Source organism: Phoca vitulina, unplaced genomic scaffold, assembly GCF_004348235.1.
Source record: "Phoca vitulina isolate PV1807 unplaced genomic scaffold, GSC_HSeal_1.0 scaffold9, whole genome shotgun sequence".
Taxonomy (NCBI): Eukaryota; Metazoa; Chordata; class Mammalia; order Carnivora; family Phocidae; genus Phoca; species Phoca vitulina.
Genome location: NW_022589712.1, coordinates 33,985,735 through 33,998,449, shown reverse-complemented (window position 1 = coordinate 33,998,449; position 12,715 = coordinate 33,985,735). Strand labels below are relative to the sequence as shown.

General features: G+C 35.2%; 1 protein-coding gene across 1 annotated transcript in view; it reads left to right on the top strand.

The window, feature by feature from the left end:
* LAMA2 (laminin subunit alpha 2) overlaps positions 1-12,715 on the top strand; it is a 613,526-nt gene that overhangs the window by 446,029 nt on the left and 154,782 nt on the right. The window contains exon 32 of the mRNA XM_032407892.1: positions 368-561. Coding sequence (XP_032263783.1) covers positions 368-561 — 194 coding nt within the window. The remainder of the gene's footprint in view (positions 1-367; positions 562-12,715) is intronic.

Sequence of the window (12,715 nt, the reverse complement as noted above, 5' to 3'; positions counted from 1 at the left end):
TACCTTAACAAGAACTTCCTTCTTCTCAGTAGTAGATTGATTTTACATTAATAGATTATTATTACAAAATAATTTGTACTTGCTGATGATGATGACAATGATGATGTTTTGAGTTCCATCAACCAAAAAAATGTTTGCAAATATATTTCTCTCTCACTGAATGATTTTGATTCTGCATCTTAGTCTGGAAAAGCCTAAGATAGGTACTGGCTGGTTCTTTACAGGAAAAGTGTACTGGCTCCTGATCTATTGACTCTTGGTATCAGTTTTGTTCCATCCAACAAAATGCGTTGTACAACACACACGCAACAATTAAGAGACGTGACTTACTATTCATCTCTTCTGCTTTTTCACTATTTGAATCCAGGTGTGCCCCTGGCTATACTGGCAGCCCCAGCAGCCCTGGAGGTTCCTGCCAAGAATGTAAGTGTGACCCCCGTGGCTCGCTGCCTGTCCCCTGTGACCCCATCACAGGGCTCTGCACGTGCCGACCCGGAGCCACAGGGCAGAAGTGTGACGGCTGCAAGCCCTGGCATGCACGCGAGGGCATGGAGTGTGTGTGTACGTACACTAACTTCCCCATTCGTTCTGGGGGCCTCGGTTCCACTTCTGTCTCCTTTCCAATGAGAACGACTGACTTTTCTGTTTTTCTTTTCCTGCAATAGCTAACGCTACTCGGCATTCTTCCTGACACTACCTATCTACCTTATGCTGTTTGCCTTATGCGGTTTTTGTCTCTATCCGGCTGAGCTGAGAACAGCTGAGAAAATCCTCAGCATGCTTTAGTCAGGGTGCAGAAGACCTACAACCAAGCTCCTGGAGGCATATTTTATTTTGTCCATCTCCGAATTTGCAATTTTACATGGAGTTGGCATAGGCTTCGTGACAGATTAAAGACCTGGGCTCATTCAATTTTTCAGAATCCTCCTGAATTCGTAATCGGCTGGACAGGCACTTTAGGCCTTGAATTACAACTGACTTTTCTTTCCTAGCTTGTAGGGAAATCCACGGGCATAGTGCTTCATAACTTTCTCTTGAGCTGCAGATCCTGAAAGCAGTGACAGTGAACTCAAGTATTTTTACTCACAGGTGCAGTAAATGGAAAGCAGTTTGCTTTTTCTTTTCTTTTTTTTTTTTTTTTTTGGAACTGCTGCTGGATTCAGTAGTGCCATATAGAAAGTACACTGAATATCAGTAGTTAAATATAATTTGATTATATAAATTCTAATCTAAACTTAGGTTATTTATAAACTTAAGAGGGACTGTTACGTTCTTCTTTGCCTTGAGAGAATTTACATTAGTGGTCTTAATTCTTTTTTAAAAAGATAGAAATATAAAATATTTGAGTAGCTTTTATTTCAATACTTAACCTATTTTATGCATGCCAGTATTTCTGGTTTTCACATCTTATGTGTGTGTAAATCTTAATAACATTTTAATTCGAATTTTTGTTTGTGCTCCAGTTTTATAAGAGTTACCTCAAAAGCTAAGGCTGGATAGCATGGATGTATGTATATATGTATTTGAAGTATAATTAACATACAAAGTTATATTAGTTTCAGGTGTACAGCATAGTGATTCAACAATTCTATACATTTCTCAGTGGTCACCATAGTGTAGTCACCATCTGTCACAGACGACTATATTCCCAATACTGTACTTTTCATTCTCATGACTGATTTATTTTATAACCAGAAATTTGAGCCTCTTAACCTATTTCACATTTTACATATCCCCCCACCACCTCCTTTCTGGCAATTATTAGTTTATTCTCTGTATTTAAGACTTTGGTTTTTCACTTGTTTGTTTTGTTTTTTAGATTCCACTTATAAGTGAAATCATACAGTATTTGTCTTTGTCTGACATATTTCACTTAGCACAATACCCTCTAGGTCCATCCATGTTGTTGCAAGTGGCAAGATTTCATTCTTCTTTATGGCTGAGTAGTATTCCACTGTGTATATATATACCACACCTTCTTTACACATTCATCTATCAGTGGACATTTGGCTCGCTTCTGTATCTTGGCAGTTGTAAATAATGCAATAAACATAGAGGTGCATATATCTTTTTGAATTAGTATTTGCATTTTCTTTGGCTAAATACCCAGTAGTGGAATTACTGGATTGTATGGTGTCTCTACTTTTAATTTTTTTGAGGAAGCTCCATACTGTTTTCCACAGCAGTTACACCAATTTACATTCCCACCAACAGTGAACAATTCCTTTATCTCCACATCCTCGCCAACACTTGTTATTTCTTGTCTTCGTGATTCTAGCCATTCTGACAGGTGTAAGGTGATAGATTTCGCATCATGGTTTTGATTTGCATTTCCCTGATGATCAGTGAGGTTGAGCATCTTTTCATGTGTCTGTTGGCCATCTGCAGGTCTTCATTGGAGAAACGTCTATTCAGGTCCTCTGTCCATTTTTAATTAAATTATTTGGGTTTTTTGGTGTTGAGTTGTAGAAGTTTTTTGTATATTTTGGGTATTAGCTCCTTATCAGATATATCACTTGCAAATGTCTTCTCCTGTTCATTTAGTAGGCTTTTAGTTTTGTTGGTGGTTTCCTTTGCTGTGCAAAAGCTTTTTATTTTGGTGTAATCCCAACAGTTTATTTTTGCTTTTGTTTCCCTTGCCTGAGAAGACATATCTAATAAAATGTTGCTAAGGTCAATGTCAGACAAGTGCTGTCTATTGTTTTCCTCAAGGTTTGAGGTCTCACATGTAGGTCTTTAATCCATTTTTAGTTTATTTTTGTGTATGGTCTAAGAAAATGATCCAGTTTTACTCTTTTGCATGTAGCTGTCCAGTTTTACCAACACCATTTGTTGAAGATACTGTCTTTTCCCCACTGTATAGTCTTGTCTCCTTTGTTGTTGATTAATTCACCATATAAGCCATATAAGTTTTCTTCAGCGCTCTTTATTCTGTTCCATTGATCGATGTGTCTATTTTTGTGCCAGACAATACTGTTTTGATTACTACAGCTTTGTGGTATATCTTGAATACTGAGACTGTGATACCTCTTTGTTCTTCCTTCTCAAGATTGCTTGGGCTATTTGGAGTTTTTTGTGGTTCAGTGAAAATTTTAGTATCATTTGTTCTATTTCTGTGAAAAATGCTATTGGTATTTTGATAGGGATTGCATCAAATCTGTAGATTGTTTTGGGTAGTACAGACATTTTAACAGTATTAATTCTTCCAATCCATGAGGTGTTTCTTTGTGTCATCTTAAATTTCTTTCATCGATGTTTTATAGTTTTTAGAGTACAGGTCTTTCACCTCCTTAAGTTTATTCCCAAGTATTTTACTATTTTTGGTGCAACTGTAAATGAGATGGTTCTCTTAATTTCTCTTTCTTCCACTTCATTATTAGTGCATAGAAATGCAACAGATTTCTATATATTAATTTTGTACCCTGCAACTTTACTGAGTTCATTTATCAGTTCTAACAGTTTTTTGGTGGAGTCTTTAGGGTTTTCTTTTTCTTTTTTTTTTTAAGATTTTATTTATTTATTTGACATAGAGAGACCATGTGTAGGCAGAGCAGCAGGCAGAGGGAGAGGAAGAAGCAGGCTCCCCACTGAGCAGGGAGCCCGATATGGGGCTCGATCCCAGGACCCTGGGATCATGACCTGAGCCGAAGGCAGACACTTAACAGACTGAGCCACCCAGGCGCCCCTAGGGTTTTCTATGTATATAGTATCATGCCATCTGCAAAGAGTGACAGTTTTACTTCCTTCTTACCAATGATTGCCTTTTGTTTTCTTCTTGTCTGATTGCCATGGTTAGGACCTCCAGTACTATGTTGAATGAAAGTGGTGAGCGTGGACATCCTTGTCTGTTCCTGATATTAGGGAAAAAGCTCTCAGTTTTTCACCATTGGGTATGAGTACCTGTGGGTTTTTCATATGATTTTTATTATGTTGAGGCATATTCTCTCTAAATAAACTTTGTTGAGAATTTTTATTATGAACAGATATTGTATTTTGTCAAATGCTTTTCCTGCATCTAATGGAATGATTATATATTTTTTTCCTTTACTTTGCAATGTGATGTATTATACTGATTGATTTGTGAATATTAAACCACTCTTAGATACCTGGAATAAATCCCACTTGATTCTGGTGAATGATTTTTTTAATGTATTGTTTATTTTAGTTTGCTAATATTTTGTTGAGGATTTTTACATCTATGTTCATCAGAGATATTGGCCTGTTTTTCTCTTTTCTTTGTAGTATCTTTGTCTGCTTTGGTATCAGGGTAATGCTGGCCTCATAGAATAAATCTGGAAGTTTTCCTTCCTCTTCTATTTTTTTTGAAATAGTTTGAGGAGAATAGGCATTAACTCTTCTTTAAATGTTTGATAGAATTCACCTGTGAAGACATATGGTGCTGGACATTTGGTTTTTGGGAGTTTTTTTTTTTTCTGATTTAATTTCATTACTAGTAATTGGTTTATTCAGATTTTCTATTTCTTCCTCATTTAGTTTTGGAAAGTTAAATGTTTCTAGGAATTTATCCATTTCTTCTAGGTTGTCCGATTTGTTGACATATACTTTTTCATAATCTCTTATATATCTTTGTATTTCTCTAGAGTCAGTTGTTATTTCTCCTCCTTCATTTCTGATTTTATTTATTTGAGTCCTCTTTTTTTTTTTTTCTTGATGAATCTGGCTAAAGGTTTATCAGTTTTGTTTATCTTTTCAAAGAAGCAGCTCCTGATTTCATCATTTCTATGGTTTTTTGTTTGTTGGTTTTTAGCCTCTACTTCATTTATTTCTGTTCTAATCTTTATTATTTCCTTTTTCTACTAGCTTTGGGCTTTGTTTTTTTCTTTTTTTAGTTCTTTTTTTATCTTTTGTAACATTTGCTTTATTATTCTATGTACATTTTTCTTTATTTTTAATTTAAATTTAATTAGCCAGTTTATAGTACATCATTAGTTTCAGATGTAGAAGTTCAGTAGTTTATCAGCTGCATATAACACCCAGTGCTCATTACCTCACGTGCCCTCCTTAATGCCCATCACCCAATTACCCCATCCTCCCACCCACCTCCCCTCCAGCAACCCTCAGTTTGTTTCCTATAGTTAAGAGTCTCTCATGGTTTTTCTCCCTCTCTGATGACTTTTTTTCCCTCCCTTCCCCTATGATCCTCTGCACTGTTTCTTATATTCCACATATGAGTGAAACTGTATGATAATTTTCTTTCTCTGATTGAGTTACTTCGCTCATCATAATACCCTCCAGTTCCATCCACATTGATGTAAATGGTAAGTATTCAACCTTTCTGATAATTGAGTAATATTCCATTGTATACATATACACCACATCTTCTTTATCCATTCAGCTGTCAATGGACATCTCAGCTCTTTCCACAGTTTGGCTAGTGTGGACATTGCTGCTATGAACATTGGGGTGCAGGTGCCCCTTCGGATCACTACATTTGTGTCTTTGGGGTAAATACCTAGTAGAGCAATTGCTGAGTTGTAGGGTACCTCTATTTTTAACTTCTTGAGGAACATCCATACCATTTTCCAGAGTGGCTGTACGAGCTTACATTCCCACCAACAGTTTAAGAGGGTTCCCCTTTCTCCACATCCCACCAACATTTGTTGTTTCCTGACTTGTTAATTTTAGCCATTCTGACAGATATGAGGTGGTAACTCATTGTGGTTTTGATTTGTATTCCCCCAAGTGAGGTGGAGCATTTTTTCATATGTCTGTTGGCCATTTGTATGTCTTCTTTGGAGAAATGTCTATTCATGTCTTCTGCCCATTTCTTAGGATTATTTGTGCCAGCTCTGTGAAAAAAGTTGATGGTATTTTGATAGGGATTGCATCAAATGTGTAGATTGCTCTCGGTAGCATAGACTAAAATTTTAACAATATTTTTTCTTCTAATCCATGAGCATGGAATGTTTTTCCATTTCTTTGTGTCTTTCTCAATTTCCTTCATGAGTGTTCAATAGTTTTTAGAGTATAGGTCTTTTACCTCTTTGGTTAGGTTTATTCCTAAGTATCTTTTGGTTTTGGGTGCAGTTGTAAATGGGATCGATTCCTTAATTTCTCTTTCTTCTGTCTAATTGTTAGTGTATAGAAATGCAACTGATTTCTGTGCATTGATTTTATATCCTGCCATGTTGTTGAATTCCTGTATGAGTTCTAGAAATTTGGGGGTGGAGTCTTTTGGGTTTTCCACATAAAGTATCATGTCATCTACGAAGAGTGAGGGTTTGACTTCTTCCTTGCCAGTTTGCATGCCTTTTATTTCTTTTTGTTGTCTGATTGCTGAGGCTAGGACTTCTAGTACTATGTTGAACAACAGTGGTGAGAGTGGGCATCCCTGTTGTGTTCCTGACCTTAGGTGAAAAGCTCTCCATTTTTCCCCATTGAGAATGATATTCGCTGTGGGCTTTTCATATATGGCCTTTATGATATCGAGGTATGTTCCCTCTATCCCTACACTGTGAAGAGTTTTAATCAAGAAAGGACAATGTATTGTGTCAAATGCTTTTTCTGCATTTATTGAGAAGATCATATGGTCTTGTCCTTTCTTTTCTTAATGTGATGTATCATGTTGATTGATTTGTGAATATTGAACCACCCTTGCAGTCCAGGAGTAAATCCCACTTGGTCATGGTGAATAATCCTTTTAATGCACTGTTGGATTCTATTGGCTAGTATCTTGGTGAGAATTTTTGCATCCATGTTCATCAGGGATATTGGTCTGTCATTCTCCTTTCTGGTGGGATCTTTGTCTAGTTTTGGGATCAAGGTAATGCTGGCCTCATAGAACAAATTTGTAAGTTTTCCTTCCATTTCTATTTTTTGAAACAGCTTCCAAAGAATAGGTATTAGGTCTTTAAAAATTCCCCTGGGAAGCCATCTGGCCCTGGACTCTTGCTTGTTGGGAGATTTTTGATTACTGCTTCAACTTCCTTTCTGGTATGGGTCTGCTTAGGTTTTCTATTTCTTCCTGTTTCAGTTTTGGTAGTCTATAAGTTTCTGGGAATGCATCCATTTCTTCCAGCTTGCCTAATTTGTTGGCATATAATTGCTCATAATATGTTCTTAAAATTGTATTTCTTGGTGTTGGTCATGATCTCTCCTCTTTAATTCATGATTTTATTTATTTGGGTCCTTTCTCTTTTCTTTTTGATAAGTCTGGCTAGGGTTTTATTGATCTTATTAATTATTTCAAAGAACCAGCTTCTAGTTTCATTGATCTGTTCTACTGTTCTTTCAGTTTCTATTCCATTGATTTCTGCTCTAATATTTATTAATTCTCTTCTCCTGCTTGGTTTAGGCTTTATTTGCTGTTCTTTCTCCAGCTTCTTTAGGTGTAAGGTTAGCTTGTGTATTTGAGACTTTTCTAATTTCTCGAGAATGGCTTGTGTTGCTATGTACTTCCATCTTAGGACTGCCTTTGCTGCATCCCAAAGGTTTTGAACAGTTGTGTTTTCATCTTCACTTGTTTCCATGAGTTTTTTTAAATTCTTTAATTTCCTGGTTGCCCCATGCATTTTTTAGTAGGATGCTCTTTAGCCTCCAAATATTTGAATTCCTTCCAAATTTCCTCTTGTTATTGAGTTCCAGTTTCAAAGCATTGTGGTCTGAAAATATTCAGGGAATGATCCCATTCTTTTGGTACCAGTTGAGACCTGATTTGTGCTCCAGTATGTGATCTATTCTGGAGAATGTTTCATGTGCACTTAAGAAGAAGGTGTAGTCTGTTGCTTTAGGATGGAATGCTCTGAATATATCTGTGAAGTCCATCTGGTCCAGTGTGTCATTCAAAGCCCTTGTTTCCTTGTTGATCTTCTGCTTAGATGATCTGTCCATTGCTGTGAGTGGGGTGTTAAAGTCCCCTCCTATTATTGTATTATTATCAGTGTGTTTCTTTAATTTTGTTATTAATTGGTTTATATAATTGGCTGCTCCCAAGTTAGGAGAATAAATATTTACAATTGTTAGATCTTCTTGTTGGATCAACCCTTTAATTATATAGTGTCCCTCTTCATCCCTTACTACAGTCTTTGGTTTAAAATCTAATTCGTCTGATATAAGGATTTCTAACCTAGCATTCTTTTGATGTCTATTAGCATGATAAATTGTTCTCCACCCCCCCACTTTCAATCTGGAGGTGTCTTTGGGTCTAAAATGAGTCTCTTATAGACAGCATATGGATGGGTCTTGCTTTTTATCCAATCTGATACCCTGTGTCTTTTGATTGGAGCATTTAGTCCATTTACATTCAAATAACTATTGAAAGTTATGAATTTAGTGCCATTGTATTACCTGTAAAGTCCCTATTTCTGTATATTGTCTCTGTTTCTTTCCGGTCTGTGTTACTTTTGGGCTCTCTCTTTGCTTACAGGATCCCATTTAATATTTCTCCAGGGCTGGTTTACTGATCACAAATTCTTTTAGTTTGCTTGTCCTGGAAGCTCTTTATCTCTCCTTGTATTTTGAATGACAACCTTGCTGGATAAAATATTCTTGGCTGCATGTTTTTCTCATTTAGTACGCTGAAAATATCATGACAGCCCTTTCTGGCCTGCTAGGTCTCTGTGGATAGGTGTGCCACCAGTCTAATGTTCCTACTCTTGTACATTAAGGACCTCTTGTCTCGAGCTGCTTTCAGGATTTTCTCTTTATCTCTGAAATTTGCCAGCTTCACTATTATATATCACTAATATATATCAATTATATATTGATTTTGCTGGGGGTTCTCTCTACCTCCTGGACTTGAATCCCTGTTTCCTTCCCCGAATCAGGGAAGTTCTCAGCTGTGATTTACTCAAATATACATTCTGTCCCTCTCTCTCTTTCTTCTTCCTCTGGGACCCCAATAATTCTAATATTGTTTTGCTTTACAGTATCGCTGATTTCTTGAAGCCTCCTTTAATGGCCTATTAGTTGTTTTTTTTTCTTTTCCTCAGCTTCCTTTCTTTCCATCATTTTGTCTTCTATGTCACTGACTCTCTCTTCCGCCTCATTTACTCTAGCTGTTCGAGCATCCATTTTAGACTGCATCTCAGTTAAAGCATTTTTTATTTCAGCCTGATTAGATTTTATTTCTGCACTAAGAGGTTCTCTATTGTCTTTTATGCTTTCTTCAAGCCCAGAGTAATTTTATAATCATTATTCTGAATTCTAGGTCTGACATTTTACTTATATCCATATCGATTAAATCTACAGCAGAGTATTACCTCTGTTTTTTTCTTTTGTTGTGAATTTCTCTTTCTCACCATTTTATCCAGAGAAGAATAGATGAACAAGAGAACAAAATCAAAAATATCAACCACAACCCCAGCAAAATACACACTAAACAAATCTGAAGAGGTCAGAAACCAGAAAAGAAAAGGAAATAAAAGGGAGGAAAAAAGAATATAAGCTCACAGGTGGACAAAACAGGGTGATCCTCTCGGTCCTGGGTATTTTTTGGTCTCTTTGTTAGAAGACACTAAATCCCAAAATTGTAAGGAAAGAAAAACATATATATACAAAAATAAAATTGAATACAGTGAAAGGAAGCCAGAAATGAAGAATATATCTATAAAATGAAAATGTAAAAATGAAAATTAAAAAAGACTTAAAAACAAAGAGTTGATAAAATAAGCAACTAGTTGAAAAGGAAAAACAAGAAAAAAGAAAAAGAAAATTTTAAACTGAAAGACTAAAGACTCATGAGAGAAAGACCTCAAATTCTATATACTATTTTCTCCTAGCACAAGAGTTTTTCAGTTCTGTGTGATCCATAGATTTGGTATCACCCGATGTTCCTGCTGGTCTTCTGGGGGAGGGGCCCGTTGCACTGATTCTCAGGTGTCTTTGCCTGGGCTGAGTTGCACCACCCCTTGCCAGGGGGCCAAGCTCAGTGTAAGCCGCTTTGGGTTGCTCTATGTGGCTTTTGTTCCCTGAAGGGTTTCGTGCCGCTTGCAAAAAGTGGTCATGTTTCTATTTGTAGAATTCCAGCAATTCTTTTCTTAGCTCTTGGGTTGAATTCACAGGAGTTCAGAATGATTTGATAGATATCTACGTGAATTCAAGGGACCAGATGAAATGCAGGTCCCCTACTCTTCCACCATCTTCCCTCTATTCTCCCTTTTTTAGTTCTTGTCAGTATAAAGTTAGGTTGTTTATTTGAGATTTTTCTTGTTTCCAGAGGTAAGCCTGTATTGTTATAAACTTCCTTCTTAGAACTGTTTTTGCTGCATTCCAAGGATTTGGTACCATGTGTTTTCATTTTTATGTGTCTCCATGTATATTTTTTTTCCTCTTTGATTTCTTTGTCAATTCATTTTTTAGTAGCATATTGCTGAGTCTCCATGTGTTCAGACTGGCTTTTAAAATGTGCCAGAAAAGGTAAAAACTGGGTATGTTTGCTAATATAGGTTTTTAAATCATGTTTTCAATGTATTTCAATCATCTTTAATAAAAATGTATCACGTTTAGAATAAAAATAAATTTCAAGGTTGAAGGGAGGGAAAGATTAAGTGTAACATATAATATATATATATATATATATATACACACACATTATCATGTTCAGTTATTGGTTATATGCATATAAACTCTTTTTCAAATATAATGACATATTTTAATGATAATTGAAGCGGACTTCTAATGTAATTGAATTCATCTTAATATTGTTGTCAAGTTAGATTATTAACATTGACATATTTAACTAGATAATATATAGATGCTCCAAATATAAACAGTAATATAAACAGTCCTTGAATTTTAAATCATCAATTTTCTTAATTATCCAGAAGTAAACTTGAAATACAAATACCACATTTGATGTTAATCACAAAAAATTGCAATAACACATTAAAGTCTATGAGATAAAATAATGGGATTATTTTCTGAACTATTATTTTAAAGGGAGTTGTCATTCTTCCCATCAACAACAGTGCCTCTAAGTTCTTATTCTGTTGGTGATTAATACTTTATATACATTTAAATAAATTTATAAGAAAACTCATTTTTTTTTCTCTGTCACATCAATGGAATTTAAACCTCCCAGGGTCCCAGGTAATAGCAAAAGTGCCAATCCTTCAGTTACGGAGTTACTCTAGCCTTATAATGTTCATTTGCATTTTTCTTGTCCCACAGAGAAATGTACTTCCCATTGCTATACATGATATTCGGTTCAGTTTCTATATCCAGGAAATTTTAATATTCTTCTGGAGGATTAAATAATAGTGTTTTTTTCTTGTACAAAAGAAGTGTTAAGTTATGGGGATTTTTTTTTATATGTAGACATTTTTTCTTAAGTGTTTATTTTATAAATAAATATTTCTTTTATATTTTAAGATACTTATAAGAAATATTTTAATTTTATAAATGCTGTGTAGATTTTCCTCATGTTGCTCTTAAACATTAGTGATTTCCATTTCTAGTAATGTTTACTCTTTACCCTTTATTAGGTTAACTGTTAGAATTGTTGCATAGGCTTTTCTTCTTTTCTCATATTTTAAAATTTCTCCTATGGCAGAAAAATATGCCATACTTCTATTATATTGACCTGCGCCAAGACTCAGGTTCTACTTCTAGTTTTGAGATAAGATAATCGAGACACAAATAACGACATAACTGACTTATCTTCAAATCTCTTTTTAGTATCTTTCTATATCCTTAAGCTAAATAAGAGCAAGATACCAAAGAATGATTCACCTGGCCTGTTTGATCTGCAAAGCCTGTTTTATCACATGTGACTTTAGTGGAATTGTATAAGGCCTGTGAGTGGGTGTGTATGAAAGTAGCCTGGTTTGGGCAAGAGAATATGTATGTGTAGTAAGAGAAATGTCTTCTAAGAAAAATCTCTTCTGAGCTTAGAGCCCATGTTACATTGATGAAGAAAAGAGATAAATGGGTGCTGGTTGTTAAGATGGTGGTGACTATAAAAATTAAGATGTTTGTCCTATTATGTAATAAATTAGCACTCAGGTTAGTAGCATGCATTATATAGTTAATTTTTCTCTCTTTAATTAATTCTCTAGAAAACAGGACTTAATTTTGCCCACATTGTGGATTTGTGTATTTTTAAAAATAGAAAGAAAAAAAAAAAACACAGTAAATGATCTAGGCATGATCATTGCATTATCTCAAGAGAGCTGCTTTTCCAAAGCTCACAGTGACTTTTCCATAAGCTATGATTTGAACTTAGGTTTGCCTTGCAAATCTTACTTTCTTTTATGCTGACTGCCAATACAAGACACTGAAAGCAGACATGGTTTTCCCAGTATATTCAACATTAATTAATTCAGCTCTTTATTCATTTACCTCTTGGGCTTAAAGCCCATGTTACCTCAATAAAGAATAAAGATAAAATGGGCTAAAAAATGAAAAACTTTAAATATATATGTTAAGAGATACATACTTTTTTTTCCTACTAACTGTTGAGACTCTCTCCTCTAAGATTTAAAACATTATGATAGTTATATGGGAGTTAGGATAGATTTTTATTCATCAAGGATTGTCAAGTAGAGTCCTACCTTCTATGCAAGTGAAAAACACATTAGCTGGGTGCTCAGATTTCTTTCTAGATCTTTTTACTTTTTTCTAATAGGAATAATTTGGGACAACTCTACAGCGTGTTCTTCCCTTATAAATGTTGGTGAGTCCTGAAGAGATATTTTGTTGGACTTCCCAAAACAGGACGGACTTCTCCTTAGTATGTTAGGTTAATACAAATCCA